The sequence below is a fragment of the Oncorhynchus nerka genome, linkage group LG7, assembly GCF_034236695.1.
Source record: "Oncorhynchus nerka isolate Pitt River linkage group LG7, Oner_Uvic_2.0, whole genome shotgun sequence".
In the NCBI taxonomy this organism is placed as follows: domain Eukaryota; kingdom Metazoa; phylum Chordata; class Actinopteri; order Salmoniformes; family Salmonidae; genus Oncorhynchus; species Oncorhynchus nerka.
Genome location: NC_088402.1, coordinates 33,344,933 through 33,366,912, shown reverse-complemented (window position 1 = coordinate 33,366,912; position 21,980 = coordinate 33,344,933). Strand labels below are relative to the sequence as shown.

Here is a 21,980-nt window from a genome sequence, read left to right as displayed (position 1 = left end):
ATTCAAAGCCAATTAACAATTATCCTGAAGCATTTCATTTTTCACCAAACCATTAGGTTCCATTGACAATCAGCTTCTGTTTTATTTTGTCATTACGTCAGTTCAGAAGAGGGCTGGGAGCAGCAATTTCCATTTGACACACAGACAAGGAGAACTGCATCTAAGAGCAGCAGTGTACCTCATCAGAACACCGTACCTAATTAACACAAGGTTAGCCCATCTCACGGCAACAAGTACCGACCTTGCTCTGCACATTAACAGCCTTTCCTTTTTGGCCATGTTTTCTCCCCAAATGTATCTGGTGCGTCTGAAACTGAAACAAGCTTCTTCTGTTCTGACTGTAGCTAGCTATAACTCAGGGATCCAGAACAAGAAGAGGTCAGCCCTGAGACTGCATAGCAACAGCAGCCAGACAAACAAATCTTCTGAATATGATCTGACTGGCAATGCTGAAACTTGAGATGACTGAAAAAAAGAAAATAAATATATATATATACACTCACACACACACACACACATACACATACATATACATACATACATACATACATACATATATATATATATATATATATAAAAAGGAAGCTAATACATTAGTCTGTGAGCCGGACTCCACAATTTGGGCGGTCGAGCTCTCTTGGTCTTTGTCCCCAGAGTTGAAAATGTGCAATAGCAGTTCAGCAATGGCAGCTTCATCCCTCCAGCCCGTTAATTTCCCCCCATAGGGATTTTACAATATGACAAACAATGTCAGTATACACGTATACCCTTTAATCATATATCATTGGAAAACTTATATTCACAGCTATCCATCAGACATTTCCAGAATGTTCAGGTCAACAGAACTTTGACATATCAGAATTGCCTATATAAATTGCTTAAAAAAAAAAGGAAACCCTAATACATTTTAAATGTTGTTTGAGAAGTTTAACTTGGCCACTCAGGAACATTCAATATCTTCTTGGTAAGCAACTCCAGTGTAGATTTGGCCTTGTGTTTTAAGTTATTGTCCTGCTGAAAGGTGAATTCATCTCGCAGTGTCTGTTGGAAAGCAGACGCTCCAAACATAATGCTTTGTATCCATTTTTGTTGTTGTTGTTGCAGTATATAAAAGTGCCTTGTTGCAAACAGGATGAATGTTTTGGAATATTTTTGTACAGGCTTTCTTCGTTTCACTCTGCCATTTAGGTTAGTATTGTGGAGTAACTACAATGTTGTTGATCCATCCTTAGTTCTCATATCACAGCCATTAAACTCAGTTTTGTCCTCATGGTGAAATCCCTGACTAGTTTCCTTCCTCTCTGGCAACTGATTTAGGAAGGACGCCTGTATCTTTGTAGTGACAAAGGGGTTGAATACTTATTGACTCAAGACATTTCAGCTTTTCATTTTTAAAACAACTCCACTTTGACATGATGGGTTATTGTGTGTAGATGTGTGAAACAATTCAATTCAGGCTATAACAACACAACTTGGGGAAAGTAAAAGGGGTGAATACTCTGAAGGCACCGTCGGAGAGCAATTACGTGTTGTATAATGACATTGTCATATGGGAATATCCCTATGGGGAAAATGAATGGGATGGAGGGATGTAAGAAACAGTGAGAACACAGAAAGCTGCCATTGCTGCACTGCTATCACACATTTTCAACTCTAGGGACATAGACCTTCAAGACAATCACTATAAGACATTGTCATCTCAAGTGAGCCCGACCCCCCTCACCCAATCTTCTCTTTTTAAATCACTACAAAAGAAACCATTTCCCATAGGCCACCAGCAGTGCTTTTCTGTTCATGCTGTGCGTGCTCTCGGCTGGCTGCTCCAGAGCACTCCTCCCAGCCCCGCCTGCCTCCCAGCGCTACCTGAGTGGTGAGTCAGATGTCCCCTTTCTCTCCAGCAGAGACAGACATGTAGGTTATTCAGACAGACCGGTATTGATCAGCCGCATGTCAGCATGATGGAGAGGAACAACCATGGGAAGGCTCTTAATCTCACTGCTGACATACTGTCCCCTGTGACTTTGTCCACTTGAGCGAGAGAAAATTAGATGCTGAGAGAACAGGGGAGGTCTGTGGTGTTTCATGGCATGGTGGTCCTGATCATTGACCACCAGACTTGTCTTCAGATGCAATTAAAATAACCAATCACCTAATCAAGAAGCTATATAAAGCCCAATACAATGAATACCAGACTGTCGTATGCTCTTGTACAGACAACCCACACAATGGCTGCTTCTTAACATGGCCTCTTCACATGAAGTGGGCCCCTGTATGCTGCTGGGCCGTTAAGTGCTCCTTCTCTCTCCCATTCTCCTTTTCTCTGTGGTTGATTTTGTCCGGTTCTGACGTACAGACCACGGACCGTTAATTGCAGAGTGCAGCTCCGAGAGAGCCAGTACCACGACAACACTGCCTGCTGTCTGAGGGCACGTTGGATTGGATGAGAAACTGCATCATGCTGGGCTATTGTTGCGCCTTCCTTTAGAGACATGACGTTCGCCTGCCAGTCAGACAGCCAACCCCACATACTTAAATGATGCTACTCTGAGAGATGGAAGGGAAGTAATCATCTGTTTGGCACAGCCAGACAATTATTCCCTGCTCCTCTTTCAGAGTAGCATCACTTAAGTCAATGGGTTTCCAAGAGCAGGAAGAAGGTACTTGTGACATTTGGAATGTCAGGAGGTAAGGTGACCCGATAAAGCCTGCGTCTCTCAGACCGTCCACGTGTCTCTAATGGCTGAAGAGAGGTGCCTGTGTGATTTACCTTTAAAAATGGGCCTGAAAGGGGCTGTCTGCCACTCTGTACTCTCAAAATGTGAAACCAGTCCCACATCCTGAAGTGCATGAATGTTAAAGGAGAATCTGAGAACACATTCGTATTCATTGTCCAGGCATGCTGGTCTTGTTAATGGAATCTTCACCCCTTTATAATTGAAAAGAGAACCCTCGTAATGGTCTTCTATCTTTAGAAGAATGGGTCATGTTAGCAATTCAAACCAGACCTCATTTCAGTCAGTAGGAACTCTGACAGTGCCATTTGATTGAACGCCAGCAAAGTGCTAAGGGAGACCAAATTGAAACCACGGCTACACAGCGACAGAATCGTAAACGGAACAGCGACAAGCGAATGGTGTCTGTCTTATAGTTGTACGTGTTCATCCAAATCAGTAACACCTGGTCATAGTACAGCTTACTTGGTCACTGTGGGGCTTCACTGTGCAAGCCATAACTAGCCATGTACAGAGTCAATAGCCATAGACCCTCTTGTCTGATGATCCGTTTCACTAGAATCCATCTTACAATCCAAATGACAGTGCAATCTCTCTAATGGCTGATATCATCTCTCTAATATAGATGATAATCATCTACACCCATTAGGGACCGGAATATGCGAAAGCTAAAGACGAGAAAAGCAATTCAGAAACAGCTTAGGCTAGTCTCTGTTTGGATTTCATTAATGGATTAAATTCAGGAGAGAATATGTACTGTAAGTTATATGGCTCTCTGGTTTCATCACTTAAAGTAGGCCTAATATTCATGATGGCTCAGCTCGCTAGAGAATCTAGATCTACAGTGATGGAGGAGAGAGTCCTCTGGCCTGTTTACTGGGTTAATAGGGAGGAACAGAGAGAACACATAGTATCACTTCGCCATCCCATTAAAAACCTACTCTCTGCTAGACGTTGAGGTTGAATGCGTTGAGCAGATGATGTCACTGGAGCAGTTAGAAGTGCCATTATCTTTTCTCCTCCTACTCCAGCCTGTTTCTTCCCGACATTGGCTGCGTCCCAAATGGGCCCTGGTCAAATGTAGCGTACTATAAAGGGAATAGCGTGCCATTTGGGACACATCCCTGCCTTCCCCATTAGAAACCTGATACCTTAAACCGGAACACTGCGTTGAATTAGTTTCCAACCACAATTGTCCCCCACGATGACTGTGGATCTGGTCTCAGTACATTAGTACGTTCGTATGTTTTTCCTACGCGATATTTCAGACAGCATTGCACGATTTTGACAAAACTTGAGTGAATCATGTCTTGCCATAGATCCGGCCTTTACAAAAATGACACATCGGCCAGATGGTGGCTCTATAACAAGAGAATGAAAATGCTAACTTTGAAAGGTCATGCCCCTCACCCCGTTTGACCAAAAGTCGCGAAATTCAGTACATACACAACATGGCCAAAAGGATGTGGACACCCCTTCAAAATAGTGGAATTTGGCTATTTCAGCCATACCCGCTGCTGACAGGTATATAAAATCAAGCACACAGCTATGTAATCTCCAGAGACAAACATTGTCAGTAGAATGGCCCGTACTGAAGAGCTCAGTGACTTGCAACGTGGCACTGTTATAGGTTTCCACCTTTCCAACAAGTCAATTTTCTGCCCTGCTAGAGCTGCCTAGTGCTGTTATTGTGCTGTTATTGTGAAATAGAAACGTCTAGGAGCAACAACGGCTCAGCTGCGAAGTGGTAGGCCAGACTGCCTCTGGAAGCAACGTCAGCACAAGAACGGTTTGTCGAGAGCTTCACGAAATGGGTTTCCATGGCCGAGCAGCAGCACACAAGCATAAGATCACCATGCGCAATGCCAAGCGTCGGCTGGAGTGGTGTAAAGTTCGCCGCCATTGGACTCTGGAGCAGTGGAAACGCGTTCTCTGGCGTGATGAATCACACTTCAACATCTGGCAATCCGACGGGTGAATTTGGCGGAATCCAGGAGAACGCTACCTGCCCTAATGCATAGTGCGAACTCTAAAGTTTGGTGGAGGAGGAATAATGGTCTGGTGTTGTTTTTCATGGTTCGGGTTAAGCCCCTGAGTTCCAGTGAAGGGAAATTGTAATCCTACAACATACAATGACATTCTAGATGATTCTGTGCTTCCAATTATGTGGCAACAGTTTGGGGAAGGCCCTTCCCTGTTTCAGCATGACAATGCCCCCGTGCACAAAGCGAGGTCCATACAGAAACGGTTTGTCGAGATTGGTGTGGAAGAACTTCACTGGCCTGCACAGAGCCCTGACCTCAACCCCATCGAACACCTTTGGGCAGAATTGGAACGCCGACTGAGTTTAATATCTTATAGTTTATGTTTTTCAGTCAGAGCAGTTCAGGACCCCTGTCTAAATCAATGTAAGCATCCATGCCTGACGGGATCAATGGCCTGGTACAGAGGTAGGCAACACTGTTCATGGAGGAGCGCCACAGGTACTGCAGGATGTTGTTCCAACCAGGCACCACACCTGACCAACTGAGCTAATTGATCAGCTCAGTGATTGCCTGAATTCAACACAGCTGGTTTTCCAGGGCAGTTAAATCAAAAACATGAAGTGACTGCGGTAATCCAGGGCTGCCTACCACTGGTCTATTATGTTGATGTATTGTGATGAAAATTGGGGAGGGTACAGTGGACCTGTCTCTGTCAGTTAGTACTACGTTCGTCACACAAAATATCTCAGATAGCACTGGCTTTATTTTGACGAAAGTTGAGTGAATGAAGGATGGCGGATGACAATGCCTCATTCGTGGGGGATGACAATGCCTCATTCGTGGGGGATGACAATGCCTCATTCGTGGGGGATGACATGTTTACTGTTGCCTTGTTTCATTGCGATTTTACTCCATCAGAAACAACCATTATACTGTACTCTTCTTCCTGATGTTTCTTCACAAAGACAATTGCAATGCTGTTCGCAGCTTCTTCCTTTGCAAATGGTTATTTACTCTGGGAAGGAAAATCACTTGACTTTCAAGTGAAAACATAATGCTTCAGGCTGTTTTGGTGGTGCTTTTTCTGCTCTTCTCTAGTTGGTTTGGTCTCAGGACCCAGTGAAACAGACACACCGAGACCCTGGTAGAGAGTACACAGGTCCTCTCCCTCTCAGTAGTCCAGTCAGTATCTCATAATGATTGTGAATGAGCCAACTTTTTATTCTGCCAAATGAGCAATTAACAACCGCGTAAACTGACGTTTGAAATGACCTGGACCAGTGAACTGGTAAAAATGAGATAGTTGATGTGATTGAGATGACTATGGACTATGGCTCTTATGCGTTTGAGGCGTGAACCGGGGTCAGACTGATGCATTTGAGAGGTGATCATCATGTCATTATGGATGTAATGAGTCAGACCATGCTGGCTCTATAGTGCTGCTCTGACCTGCTGGATCAACAGGCTACGGGGAAGATCCAGAAATATCCATCCTCTCTGACCTTCTCCTCTAATGGGCTTTGAGGAGGTGAGGACGCGAGGAGTATGCAATAGAGATTCTCCCTGTGTTGACGGTAACCTGACCACCTCTGTTGACAGAGACTAATTATTTCATCCATGTGTGTGCTATTCAGCCCGTGGTTTTACCTCACCACTCAAGACTTCCATTAACAACGGCATAACCATTAGGGCTGGGAATTGCCAGGGACCTCACGTTACGGTATTATCACGGTGCTTTGATGCCGATACGATAAGTATTGCGATTCCATATGCATTGTGATTTTATTGACATTTGATGTTCCAAACACATTGCTCACCATATGTCTACCGCAGAGGGACAAGATAGAGCCATGAGAAATCAAGTTGATCAGTCATGGAAATAAAAGTGCTGAAAGCTCATTGGCTCCCTACTTAAAAAGAAGATGGAGGACGCCTGTATCTTTGTAGAGACTGGGTGTATTGATACACCATCCAAAGTGTCATAAATAACTTCATGCTCAAAAGGGATATTTTTTTTTACCCATCTATCAATAGATGTCCTTTGTGAAGCATTGGAAAACATCCCTGGTCTTTGTTGTTGAATCGGTGTTTGAAATTCATTGCTCGACTGAGGGACCTTACAGATAATTGTATGTGTGGGGTACAGAGATGAGCTAGACATTCATAAATGATGTTAAACACTATTATTGCACACAGAGTGAGTCCAGGCAACTTATGTGATTTGTTAAGCACATGTTTACTTCTGAACATATTCAGGCTTTTGCCACAACAAAGGAGTTGAATACTTACTGACTCAACACATTTCAGCTTTTATTCACTTGTAAAAATGTCTAAAAACATAATTCCACTATGACATTATGGGGTATTGTGTGTGGGCCAGTGACACAAAATCTCAATATCATCCATTTTAAATTCAGGCTGTAACAAAATGTGGAAAAGGTCAAGGGGTGTGAATACTTTCTGAAGGCAATGTATGTAGTAACTCACCTGCTCTAGCAGCAATGAGGTGCGTGGTTCTGCCAGGGTCTTTAGAGCTGAGCAGGAGGCTCTTGCCTATCTTTGCTCCCAGGGCCTTGGCGTGGTAGTTCTCCCTGGTTCTCTCCATTGGGTAGTTGGTGGGGTACAGCCCAGAGAACACAATGGTGGTGCCCTCCAGGCTCCGGGCCTTCAGCTCCGGGACGATCTTCCTGATATCAGGCGTCTCTGGGCGTTCCTTCCTGATATCAGGCGTCTCTGGGCGTTCCTTCCTGATATCAGGCGTCTCTGGGCGTTCCTTCCTGATATCAGGCGTCTCTGGGCGTTCCTTCCTGAGGAAGGCGCTGTAGCGGGCGTAGTATTCTCCATGGATACGCTCCAGCACCTCTTGTAGGTAGATGAGGTGGTTATCCTGGTCCACCTCCTCCTCCTCCATGGTGACTCCTGACTGTTCACTGTTCTGGGACTTTGTCTCAGCCTCCCTCCGATCTGAGCGCCCGTTCTCCTGCTCAGGAGGGAGGACTAGCACAGACGTCTCCCCTCCTACCTCGGAGCTGTTCTCCCCGGTGCCCTTCTGCTTAATAACCCCCTCTTCCTTTCCTCCAGCCCCGCCTGATGGCTCCTCTACTGCCGCCTGCTCCACCCCTTCCTGTTTGGACTTCCTGGTCTGGCTGTACTCCCCCTCACTGTCTGATGAGGGTGGTTTACACGTAACAGAGTCAGAGTCGCTGGACAGGTCAAAGTCCAGGTTGCTGTTGGGCTCATGGAGGTCTGGAGGAGTGGAGGATGTAGGAAGAGCTTCCTCCTCGGAGCCCACTGTCCTGCTGCCATCCTCCTCTTCTCCTTGCACATCCTCTTTCACATTTGTCCTGTCGCTCACCTGTGCTGCCGTGCTGGCATCGGCCCCCCCGCCCCGACCCTCCTCCACAGCCTCGCCCGGTTGAGTCCGTTCATTGGCTGCTGCTTCCTGAGTGGCTGAGGGGGCTGTTGACTCCACCCTCCCTCCGTTGTTGTGGTCTTTAGACCGCTGTTTCTTACGGCCGTTACTCCGCTCCTCTGACGCAGACGACCCCGCTGTAGGCCCGGACGTTACTGCTGCTTCCGAGGCCTCTGCCGGTCGGCTGGCCTGGCTGCCGGCTGGGGTAAAGCAACATCACAGGAAGATCCGTTAGCACATGAAAACACATGCGCAGACATTTTGTCACTGAAATCACTAGACTAGTGTCCGTGAATACATTTCACTGAAGTTGTTTTGGAGGTGTAACCGAATGAAGGCAAGTTAACCGGTGGCCTCTGAGGCACTGAATCAGCGTTGAAAACATGATCTGTTTAAACCATGGTGCATGGCTCAACAACAATGTTCTTCATAGCACTTTATCCTCACAGGTCATCTACAAACTCTTAGTAATACAGAAATACATGGGTCTGGCAGCTGTCCATGTGATGTCACGGAAATTAGCAGCACTTCCCTAATTGATCTAACAGCCTGTGTGTCATTCTCTCCTGGGAACCCATAGAAGTGCTCTCCCTCATTTGTAGCTTGTCCTGTTTGTCTCTACTGCTCATCAAAAAAAAAGCTCTCCACTGGGAGAGGCTCTCTGAGAGGAAAGAACCCACTCCCTCCTGAGACTAAGCCTGAGAGGGTAATCACAGTTCAGATGAACCCAATCTCATCATGGCTACCCAGGCTTGGTGTGGGAGTATGAATACAGTGTTGCTGGTAAGGTGCTGTTAAGGCTTGGTAGCTCTCATTCTAAGATTGATGCATTTAGTATTTGGATTCTGGTCAACCCTGGCCTTTGGGTACGATCATTAGCCTGACACGGTTCTAAAATGTTCAATTTGGACCTTATTTTCACAGAGGTCCCCCAGTCACCTCCCTGCCTCTCACCTGTGTTGAGAGGATCGTAACAACTTATCTACCAAACTAAAAACTCACTTGCCTCCCTGCCACCCCTTCTGTTGTGGATCATAATATTTACATATCACAACCATTTCTCTTAAAAAGCTTCACCCTCCCTCTGCGAAGCTGCAGTCTGCGACGCAGGGGAGCGGTGCAGCAGTCTGCCACGCAGGAGAGCGGTGCAGCAGTCTGCCACGCAGGAGAGCGGTGCAGCAGTCTGCCACGCAGGAGAGCGGTGCAGCAGTCTGCCACGCAGGGGAGCGGTGCAGCAGTCTGCCACGCAGGGGAGCGGTGCAGCGGTTGATGCAAATGAAATCAAAACAGTGAGACTCCATTTGCAGCCAGAGTACCAGGATGAGATCACATCCCTGAAGTAACCACCAAACCACTCCCTCTCTGAACTTCGGTCACGCGACGGTTTTTAGAAGGTAGTGGTTTTTTTCTTTAGTGTAACACTGACAACACACTGAATGCCCTTATAAGGGAGTGAGGACTGTTTTTCAGAGGGCTGTTTTACTAGATCACCATGCGTCATGTATTGACCACATCAAAACAGTGCCCACTGTGCCATGTTGAGCTCATTGTATTCAGACCCTGCATACCGTACCTTTCCTTGCCTGCTGGGCCTCTTTAGACCCGGGCGGAGCGTTGATGTCTCCTGTGCCCTGGAAGTAGACGTACTTCTTCACAGTGATCAGGTTGGGAGCAAACTTCCACACGTCCTCCCGATCATCTATAATACATACCATCGAGTCACCACACGGGAACAGATTCCTTAGGGTTAGATGAGAGAGAGATAAAGAGGGGGAAAGAAAGAGAGGGGGAAAGAGAGTAAAAGGTAGAAAAGAACGAGAATGAGAGTTAAATATAAGTGGAACTGGCACTCCCTCGCCACTGACACGTGTAACACCCTAGGCAGTGTGTCTTTAGGGAATAACAAAGTCCCACAGTAACAGAGCACAATGCTATGCTCTCTCACCATCTCGCAGTCATAGGCTACGTCCCAAATGGAACCCGATTCCCTATGGGCCATGGTCAAAAGTAGCACACTAGAAAAGGAAATAGGGTGCAATTTGGGAAGGACCCTCAGAATCCCTTCAGGGTAGAAATTAATTATGTCTGTCACGCTTACTAATCATTATCTGAACTTCATAACTATACAAGCAGCACATTTTCTACCATTAAGACTTTGATTTAATAAGAGAACAATGTTCTAGCAGGCTTCTATAACAGGAGTCACTGATTAGAAGGAATACTGCATGGCTATTGGCTATTCCCTCTGCTCATCTATAGCGCTGTCATGCTAGAGCTGGATGGCTCAGTTTTACCGTGCTGTCTTGTCTGTGGGGACAACAAAGTGACTTCAGATGACTTGACTGATGCCAGGTTTTAATCAACACTAAGGTCTGGTAGCACCAATCATTACAGGAATTCCCTCAGTTGAACTCTTCTGCAGTAGTGGCTGAGTGGAAATCAATTTCTCCTTGACTGAATAAATGCCTTTGTCTAAATTAAAGATAACATATCAGCTGTGTCCTTTTCATATTGGACAGATTTTTCTTAAAATTGTCCTGGCGGGAAGATGCTACTGGTATGTGTCAAAGTGTAATGCGTGGGCCTCATAAAGCAGTGTGTGTGCTAGCAGCTCTGCCAGACAGAGCCAGGTCTGACCTCAGGTTCCCTGTCTTGGAGAAGGGGTCGATGCATTCGTCTCTGGACAGGATCCTGTGGGAGAACAGCTTCATCTCAGGGTCCAGGAAGCCTACGGTCACAGAAACACACAAGAAAAACATCTTAAAAATGGACTCAATAAATTATAGGAGAGAGAGAGAGAGCACGGGAAAGAGAATGAGAAAGCACGAGAAAGAGAGAGCACAAGAAAGAGAATGAGAACGAGAAAGAAAATGAGAGAGACTACATTAGACATCTTATTTAAAAGAGCACTGTGGAAAAGCAGGATGTATTCACCAAAGTAAAGGCGCAGTTTTGCCAAACCGCCAATCTGCATTACTCCCCGGCCGCCTGGCGCCACACAGGGTAGCTGTCTAACAACAAAGCTAAAAGGTTTTGAGTCCATTTAGAGACCATTCTCATGTTTTTTCTTTATCTGGCCGTTTTCATGTTTTGTTACACAAAATCTTCAATTTGAACTCAAATGAAACTGCAGGCGTCGCTGTGCGTGCGTGAGACATCTCCGTATACCCCGTAGGCTTTCATTAAAACCTCAAAGCTTTGAGATGAGAACTAAATGCAAGCGGGGTCTTCTCAGTTCCTCTTTAAAAGCTGCAGAATAATGTGTGTCTGGAGGAACAACAAAGCCTGGCTTTGATGGAGGAGCGACATCCCCACTTCACAACAAACACCTTGTTACCTGGCTGCTATTAAATCCCAGAGAAGAAGGCAGGTGTCGACTAAAGCACACAAACCCATCTACATGGAGAAACAGCCATATACAGTGACCTCTCTGCTCCACAGACTGAGATAAGTACTAAAGCACACAAACCCATCTACATGGAGAAACAGCCAGATACAGTGACCTCTCTGCTCCAGACTGAGGTAAGTACTACAGCACACAAACCCATCTACATGGAGAAACAGACAGATACAGTGACCTCTCTGCTCCACAGACTGAGGTAAGTACTACAGCACACAAACCCATCTACATGGAGAAACAGCCAGATACAGTGACCTCTCTGCTCCACAGACTGAGGTAAGTACTAAAGCACACAAACCCATCTACATGGAGAAACAGCCAGATACAGTGACCTCTCTGCTCCACAGACTGAGGTAAGTACTAAAGCACACAAACCCATCTACATGGAGAAACAGCCAGATACAGTGACCTCTCTGCTCCACAGACTGAGGTAAGTACTACAGCACACAAACCCATCTACATGGAGAAACAGCCAGATACAGTGACCTCTCTGCTCCACAGACTGAGGTAAGTACTAAAGCACACAAACCCATCTACATGGAGAAACAGCCAGATACAGTGACCTCTCTGCTCCACAGACTGAGGTAAGTACTAAAGCACACAAACCCATCTACATGGAGAAACAGCCAGATACAGTGACCTCTCTGCTCCACAGACTGAGGTAAGTACTAAAGCACACAAACCCATCTACATGGAGAAACAGCCAGATACAGTGACCTCTCTGCTCCACAGAATGAGGTAAGTACTACAGCACACAAACCCATCTACATGGAGAAACAGCCAGATACAGTGACCTCTCTGCTCCACAGACTGAGGTAAGTACTACATCACACAAACCCATCTACATGGAGAAACAGACAGATACAGTGACCTCTCTGCTCCAGACTGAGGTAAGTACTACATCACACAAACCCATCTACATGGAGAAACAGACAGATACAGTGACCTCTCTGCTCCACAGACTGAGGTAAGTACTACATCACACAAACCCATCTACATGGAGAAACAGCCAGATACAGTGACCTCTCTGCTCCAGACTGAGGTAAGTACTAAAGCACACAAACCCATCTACATGGAGAAACAGCCAGATACAGTGACCTCTCTGCTCCACAGACTGAGGCAAGTACTACAGCACACAAACCCATCTACATGGAGAAACAGCCAGATACAGTGACCTCTCTGCTCCACAGACTGAGGTAAGTACTAAAGCACACAAACCCATCTACATGGAGAAACAGCCAGATACAGTGACCTCTCTGCTCCACAGACTGAGGTAAGTACTACAGCACACAAACCCATCTACATGGAGAAACAGCCAGATACAGTGACCTCTCTGCTCCACAGACTGAGGTAAGTACTACATCACACAAACCCATCTACATGGAGAAACAGACAGATACAGTGACCTCTCTGCTCCAGACTGAGATAAGTACTAAAGCACACAAACCCATCTACATGGAGAAACAGCCAGATACAGTGACCTCTCTGCTCCAGACTGAGGTAAGTACTACAGCACACAAACCCATCTACATGGAGAAACAGACAGATACAGTGACCTCTCTGCTCCACAGACTGAGGTAAGTACTACAGCACACAAACCCATCTACATGGAGAAACAGCCAGATACAGTGACCTCTCTGCTCCACAGACTGAGGTAAGTACTAAAGCACACAAACCCATCTACATGGAGAAACAGCCAGATACAGTGACCTCTCTGCTCCACAGACTGAGGTAAGTACTAAAGCACACAAACCCATCTACATGGAGAAACAGCCAGATACAGTGACCTCTCTGCTCCACAGACTGAGGTAAGTACTACAGCACACAAACCCATCTACATGGAGAAACAGCCAGATACAGTGACCTCTCTGCTCCACAGACTGAGGTAAGTACTAAAGCACACAAACCCATCTACATGGAGAAACAGCCAGATACAGTGACCTCTCTGCTCCACAGACTGAGGTAAGTACTAAAGCACACAAACCCATCTACATGGAGAAACAGCCAGATACAGTGACCTCTCTGCTCCACAGACTGAGGTAAGTACTACAGCACACAAACCCATCTACATGGAGAAACAGCCAGATACAGTGACCTCTCTGCTCCACAGAATGAGGTAAGTACTACAGCACACAAACCCATCTACATGGAGAAACAGCCAGATACAGTGACCTCTCTGCTCCAGACTGAGGTAAGTACTACATCACACAAACCCATCTACATGGAGAAACAGACAGATACAGTGACCTCTCTGCTCCACAGACTGAGGTAAGTACTACATCACACAAACCCATCTACATGGAGAAACAGCCAGATACAGTGACCTCTCTGCTCCAGACTGAGGTAAGTACTAAAGCACACAAACCCATCTACATGGAGAAACAGCCAGATACAGTGACCTCTCTGCTCCACAGACTGAGGTAAGTACTAAAGCACACAAACCCATCTACATGGAGAAACAGCCAGATACAGTGACCTCTCTGCTCCACAGACTGAGGTAAGTACTACATCACACAAACCCATCTACATGGAGAAACAGACAGATACAGTGACCTCTCTGCTCCAGACTGAGGTAAGTACTACATCACACAAACCCATCTACATGGAGAAACAGACAGATACAGTGACCTCTCTGCTCCACAGACTGAGGTAAGTACTACATCACACAAACCCATCTACATGGAGAAACAGCCAGATACAGTGACCTCTCTGCTCCAGACTGAGGTAAGTACTAAAGCACACAAACCCATCTACATGGAGAAACAGCCAGATACAGTGACCTCTCTGCTCCACAGACTGAGGTAAGTACTAAAGCACACAAACCCATCTACATGGAGAAACAGCCAGATACAGTGACCTCTCTGCTCCACAGACTGAGGTAAGTACTACAGCACACAAACCCATCTACATGGAGAAACAGCCAGATACAGTGACCTCTCTGCTCCACAGACTGAGGTAAGTACTAAAGCACACAAACCCATCTACATGGAGAAACAGCCAGATACAGTGACCTCTCTGCTCCACAGAATGAGGTAAGTACTACAGCACACAAACCCATCTACATGGAGAAACAGCCAGATACAGTGACCTCTCTGCTCCACAGACTGAGGTAAGTACTACATCACACAAACCCATCTACATGGAGAAACAGACAGATACAGTGACCTCTCTGCTCCAGACTGAGGTAAGTACTACATCACACAAACCCATCTACATGGAGAAACAGACAGATACAGTGACCTCTCTGCTCCACAGACTGAGGTAAGTACTACATCACACAAACCCATCTACATGGAGAAACAGCCAGATACAGTGACCTCTCTGCTCCAGACTGAGGTAAGTACTAAAGCACACAAACCCATCTACATGGAGAAACAGCCAGATACAGTGACCTCTCTGCTCCACAGACTGAGGTAAGTACTACATCACACAAACCCATCTACATGGAGAAACAGCCAGATACAGTGACCTCTCTGCTCCACAGACTGAGGTAAGTACTAAAGCACACAAACCCATCTACATGGAGAAACAGCCAGATACAGTGACCTCTCTGCTCCACAGAATGAGGTAAGTACTACAGCACACAAACCCATCTACATGGAGAAACAGCCAGATACAGTGACCTCTCTGCTCCACAGACTGAGGTAAGTACTACATCACACAAACCCATCTACATGGAGAAACAGACAGATACAGTGACCTCTCTGCTCCAGACTGAGGTAAGTACTACATCACACAAACCCATCTACATGGAGAAACAGACAGATACAGTGACCTCTCTGCTCCACAGACTGAGGTAAGTACTACATCACACAAACCCATCTACATGGAGAAACAGCCAGATACAGTGACCTCTCTGCTCCACAGACTGAGGTAAGTACTACATCACACACTCACTAGTCATTTGCTTACAACATTCAGCGTTGACATTCATTATAGAATAACTTCTAATTGGTAGCGAAATATCGTTTCCAAACTTCAAAAAGAGATCCAATGTTCACCTCTATAACCAAAATGCCGATATTTAGATGACTAAAATGCTCAACCTTTCATAGTAACTTAATGTAAAGTGAGATATGGTTAAAAGTAAGGTTGAGTATGAAGTGGCTATATTATTCTCTGTGAGAGGCTGGTAAACTGACCAGTGAGGAGGCATCCCAAATCGCACTCTATTCCCTATATAGTGCACCAGGGCCCACATGGCTCTGGTCAAAAGTAGTGCACTATATAGTAGGGATGTAACGATTCACCAATGTGTTCAAATGTTTAAGATATGTATCGGTATGAGGGAACCCAACCCAAATGTAGCATGCATCAGTCTGAAAATCAACTCAAACGTTACAAATAGCCGGTTCGCAAATGTTTTTTTTGCTCAAATGACTTTCTATCTTCCGAAAATACCCCTCACCCATGTCAAACTAAGAACGTAACTATGTTGACAGTCATTGATCTACAAATAATTTTGCATGCCCCAACAACCCCAGGCGATATCAGTCAAACTGTACGCCGTGTGCAGCTTTGCACGCTGATTAACGAGAGGCAGGCCTATCCTTGATCTGGCACATCTGCGCGTCACCTTCTGAATTCAAAATGTTTGTAATGGCGCAAAATGAAGCTTTATTGGTTGAGTGACAATGTATTTTGCCATGTTATTTTTTTTAATCAAATGCGCTGTTGAAAATGGTGTTTTACCGAAATAAAAGCTACCACCGGAGACAACGAGTCTGGCTATAGGTAGGCTACATGCTGATCGGGGCCCACATGACATTTTATTTTGGATTATTCAGGTTCACCATGAGCAATAGTTTTACTAGAAACAATCATAAGTATATGTCCATTTTTAAATATACAGGGTAAAGTTGATGATTTCATAACGAGGACAGCAGTCATATGTGCTAACTGCACTGCATGGAAGTCTGTCAAAACCTCCACGCGGTGGGGTGGTAGACTTCCAGTTTCCTTTGTGGCTCAGCTTCCTACAGAGACATAGTTCGAGCAGATCACTCTTGTCAAGTTGGTGACCACTTTTCAAAGTGTGTTGCATTATGGTTATAAACATTGTCCAACTCGCAACTACATAGGAGGCACTATTTGTCAACCAAACATTAGGGCGGTTTGTTTGACCCACGCGAACTTGGCCAAAGACGTGACTAAAACAGGAGCCAACTTTACCACGATTCTGAATACAAATGAAAGTATTCTGGATACAAATGATGTTTCAGACCTCTCTCTAACCAATTAATTGAACACACGTTATGTTTTCAGTTCGTGTGTGTGATATGAAAACTTTATTTCTACAGAAAACCCTTCATGAACAATAGCAGCTAGTGCCTTCAGAAAGTATTCAGACCCCTTAACCTTTTCCACATTTTGTTAAGTTAGCCTTATTCTACATTTAATTTGTATAAATACTCAGCAATCTGCACACAATACCTCACATTGACAAAGTGAAAACAGGTTTAGAAATGTTACAAAATGTATTAAACTAAAGTATTCAGACCCTTTGCTATGAGACTTGAAATTGAGCTCATGTGCATCCCGTTTCTATTGATCATCCTTGAGATGTTTCTACAACTTGATTGGAGTCCACCTGCGGTCAATTCAACTGATTGGACATGATTTGGAAAGACACACAACTGTCTATATAAAAGGTCCCACAGTTGACAGTGCATGTCAGAGCAAAAACCAAACCATGAGGTCAAAGTAATTGTCCATAGAGCTCTGAGACAGGACTGTGTCGAGGCACAAATCTGGGGAAGGGTACCAAAACATTTCTGCAGCCTTGAAGGTCCCCGAGAACACAGTGGCCTCCATCTTTCTTAAATGGAAGAACTATCAAGACTCTTCCTAGTGCTGGCCGCCCGGCCAAACGGAGAAATCGGGAGAGGGGGGCCTTGGTCAGGGAGGTGACCAAGAACCCGATGGTCACTGAAAGAGCTCTAGTTCCTCTGTGGAGATGGGAGAATCTTCCAGAAGGTCAACCATCTCTGCAGCACTTTACCAATCAGACCTTTATGGTAGAGTGGCCAGACGGAAGCCACTCCACAGTAAAAGGCACATGACAGCCCGCTTGGAGTTTGCCAAACGGCAGCTAAAGGACTCTCAGACCATGAGAAACAAGATTCTCTGGTCTGATGAAACAAAGATTGAACTCTTTGGACTGAATGCCAAGCGTCACGTCTGGAGAAAACCTGGCACCATTCCTACGGTGAAGGATGGTGGCAGCATCATGCCGTGGGGATGTTTTTCAGATGCAGGGACTGGGAGACAGGACAACGACCCTTAGCACACGGAATGTCCATGAGCGGCCCAGCCAGAGCCCGAACTTGAACCAAATAGAACATCTCTGGAGAGACCTGAAAATTGCTGTGCAGCAACACTCCCCATCCAACCTGACTGAGCTTGAGAGGATGTGCAGAGAAGAATGGGGGAAAACTCCCCAAATACAGGTGTGCCAAGCTTGTAGCATCATACCCAAGAAGACTCAATGCTGTAATCACTGCCAAATGTGCTTCAACAAAAGTACTGAGTGAAAGGGTATGAATACTTATGTAAATGTCATATTTCCGTGTTTTATTTCATCTCTAAACCCGTTTTTGCTTTGTCATTATGGGGTATTGTGTTTAGATTGATGAGGAAAGAAAATGTCATCAATTTTAAAATAAGGCTATAACGTAACAAAATATGAAAGAAGTCAAGGGGTAAAAAGACTTTCCGAAGGCACTGTATGTTGACACCGTCATATTGATCTGAGCCTTGCTGTTGGAAAACCACTAGTGTCCGGCTTTTGTCTGTCGCAGATGCACCTCCCCAGACTTCCCTTGCTGATTTTCGTCTACGTTTGGCTTCGTTTAGGCTTACCGCTCAGAGACACCCATATACATAATTTACAGAGAGAGAGAGAGAGAAGTCAGCTCAGACAGATCCATCCCAGAGGCCCAACTCATGAGCACCTGAGACACAAATGGAAGGTAAATGCTGACCTCTAGTGGCCACTCAGACTTCTAGCGCTACTCAGTATTTGCCTCCAATGCTGAGACCAATCACATTGAGGCATGTCTGTTAGTCTTGTTAGGTGTCTAATTTTTCAAACTGGGAGTGTATAGACAAACATTTAAATAAAACTATTCTCACCTATAATGCAGACAGCACTCAGGCATTAAGCGAAGATCTATAATTCCGTAGAGAGATTTATTTACAGAGGATGACATCCTAGATAATTAAATGTGTTTAAATTCACCTGGCATTTAGCTTCGGAGCACTCACACACTTTTGGTATTTACGTCTTTTTTGTTGTTGTTGCATTTTTTATACTTTTTGCATGACTTACTGTAAAGCAAATGATATAGTGATTCAATGTAGGCATAATTATCAGAGAATGTGTGTGGGTACCTGCGATGGTGTGCGCATAGAGGCGGCTTCCGAAAGTGAAGACATGCAGCTCATAGAGCTGGGCGATCTTCTCCAGGAAGTCTTTGCAGTTCGGACGCAGTCGCGTGTGTAACATGGGCTCCCCCCGCCCCAGCTGGAAGTGGAAGATTCCCTGTGGAACAAGAGCAGAGGCATGGGCAGAACCATCAATGGTTTGTTCTAGGCTACATAACCATTAGTGGTTAATTGCACGCTAGCTACATACAGGGTGACTCTTCAATACCAAACCCACAGCAAAGCCTGGGGCATAGAAATAGAGGGGGATTTTTTATTTATTGTAGCTATGGAGATCAGATACACATACCTTATTGGACATGCGCTGACAGTGATGCTCGGTGGTGTGGATCAGGGTTTGGTCCAGATCAACCATAAGAACCAGCTTCTTGTTCCTGTGGAGTCTCTGCTGGTCCTCTCTGCCCAACTGCTCCGCTTGCTGTGTTGGGGACATATCACAAAGATTAGGCATTTATTAAAAGGAGACAATGACTTCCACACAACTGTCTCTACTACATTGTGAAGTTGAATTCCAACGACACAGAGGTAGTTCTACAAGGTCACATTGTTGTCAGTGGAAACTCGTCTTCTAGTGCCATGACATCCTGAGCCTCACCTCAGAGCTGACCATCAACTCGGGGACACTGTGCACCATGGAAACGTTTGCCGTGGAGATGTGAGCCTGCTGCCTCCCATTATTACTCTGCATCCTGAAAAAGAGAGAGAGAATCCACTTAGTAATGCAGCCGCATAAGAGGTCATCTACAGCTAAGAAGCAGGCCTATTTTTTAATTTTTTTTTAAGTGTGTGAATATGCCAATTGAAATTCTAGCATGGAATACATGTGTGTGTGTGGGTGTGTACTTACTGTGTGAGGTCCTGACCACATTCAGCACACAGCCCCTTCATCACGACTGGATGACTGCATTCTTCTACTCTGACAATCACAGCACTGGAAGAGAAGTGGCACTTTGAGACCGCAGCATAACGAGTGTCCCCTTTAAAAAGGGTTTTACAATGGCAGGTGCCGGATAGAATGGCCACTGTCTCTCCAACAGGTGTACATCCATATTTAAACAACCACGTCAATCAACAACTTCCCCTCACACTTCCCCACAAGACTACATTAGTGCCTCCATATTGAAAAGCACCAGGGCCTAAGCAGTCAGTAGTTTCTGAACAACAAATTGACAACTGAATCGTCACATTCAAACTTTAAAAACAGAAACAAGGGTTTCTTCTTCAGCTCTAAGATATCCAGTCAGTTAAACAGTCAAACAGCCTTCCCAACAGCTAGGAGGCATCTTGCATGGTCCTAAAGCAAACCGTTGCCTCGTTTTGTATCACGTTTCAATTGTAAAACTGGGGGGGATAAAGATGCCATTTCCAGTGAAAGTCCACTCCTGTTTTCAGTCGTACAGGAATGGTGCCATGCGAACAATGGGTCATATTCACAATGTGTTGTTATCAGTTATATAATTGACGGTCTGGCTTGTGACCCAAATTCATAACACAAAAATGCTTTCTGAAGCAGAAAATTCTCTGAATTCTGGTTCCATCAAAAACTGGACCAAAAGTGCTCGAGCGTGCAAATTCGACGACTCGATACCAATGTGGATGGTGTAATGTGCATACTACAATATGGGGCAAGTTCGTTTGGCGTGTGCCCCGGGCGGTTGAATATTTGACTTAAGGACCAATCGAATGGTCTACTATTAAACACCGCACTACGAAGGCACCGGGACATGCAAAACGAACTCGCCCCATTGACATGATAATTTCAGCTGTTCTGGAGATCGACGCTCCTGCACAGGCACTGAGTTAGGATAGATAGCTACCCATCAGCTAGGCTAGTTAGTAATGCTACTGCGAATGTGGTCTATGAGCAACATCATTAGTTAGCAAACACAGTTAACTACACACAACAGCACAATATAAAAACATTGCTGACACAGACAATATGAGCTAAATTAACGTTAGCAAGCTAGCATACTCACCCAGGCGATATGACTTGTCCAAGTAGACAACATAGGTCCTTCACCACTCCAGCTCGATCCGATTTCAGTTTCTTCTCTTGCAGCCTTTTGGGCTGTTCTGAAGGCTGAGACCCGGCCTCTTTCTCCAGCGGGATGGGAACACATAACCCCAACACCGAGTCCACATTGACGAGGGACCCTGGTTTGACTTTCCATTCCAGCAGCCGCATAGGACGCGCTGCCATTGGGCAGCGGATCTCTGCCACTTGCGCGGTGGGGCCCTGTGCTGCCCCGCCACGGACGGAGTCAGCGGGCTCCTCCATCGGTTTCGCGCTTCAAACCCCTTTAAACTATAAGCACAGGTCAACCTAATATATGTATCCAAATCATGTGGAATTCAGTTTATTATAAATTATTGAAACTGCGCTAATAATAATTTTAAAAAGCAACGTGCGTTTTGAAAACAGACCGATGGTCCAGATTCTTTCGCTCTTCCCGCCAGTGAACAGGAAACACAAGACCTCAGCGACGACAGTCGGACAGCTTCCGGTGGCTCTGATGACAGAGGACCTCTCTACTTTTAAGTCACTTAAAATACTTTGATAATGGAACAGTTGTCATCCTTTTGTGTTGAAATAAACGTGTCAGTTTGAGGTGCATGCATAGCATGTCAAAGAGAAGTCGAGACTATCATGTAAACAAGATGCTAAAGAAATCAAATGGAAGGTGCAACATCATGCTGTTCTGTTTTCCACTCACATTGTTTTCTTCCCCTTCAAAGCTCTGGGGATATCCCTTGATATGCTCTACCTGATATGATGTAAGATGATGTAACATATAAATCATGCATCTGCTCCTCCTGATTAGTAGAGTTGCTACCACTGACCTAAAGTCACACTAATAAGGGGCTGATCACAGTAATTCCCACGTTGATGTTAATGTAAACAGTTATCTATAATACATATTATTCAGGCTATGCCAGTGATGTGATGGCTGAGAGGCTGGGAAGGAGGATCACAAATGATCAAGTCAAGACAGAGTCAGTGGTAT

General features: G+C 45.3%; 1 protein-coding gene across 1 annotated transcript in view; it reads right to left on the bottom strand.

Moving 5' to 3' along the window:
- The window catches only part of LOC115131485 (RNA polymerase II subunit A C-terminal domain phosphatase-like), a 134,371-nt gene extending 112,734 nt beyond the window's left edge, over positions 1-21,637 (bottom strand). Inside the window, 8 exon segments of the mRNA XM_029663246.2 lie at positions 7,205-8,329; positions 9,703-9,869; positions 10,767-10,857; positions 18,922-19,072; positions 19,265-19,393; positions 19,571-19,664; positions 19,823-19,906; positions 20,952-21,637. Coding sequence (XP_029519106.2) covers positions 7,205-8,329; positions 9,703-9,869; positions 10,767-10,857; positions 18,922-19,072; positions 19,265-19,393; positions 19,571-19,664; positions 19,823-19,906; positions 20,952-21,253 — 2,143 coding nt within the window. The 5' untranslated portion in view covers positions 21,254-21,637.
- Between the last annotated feature and the right edge of the window lie 343 nt (positions 21,638-21,980).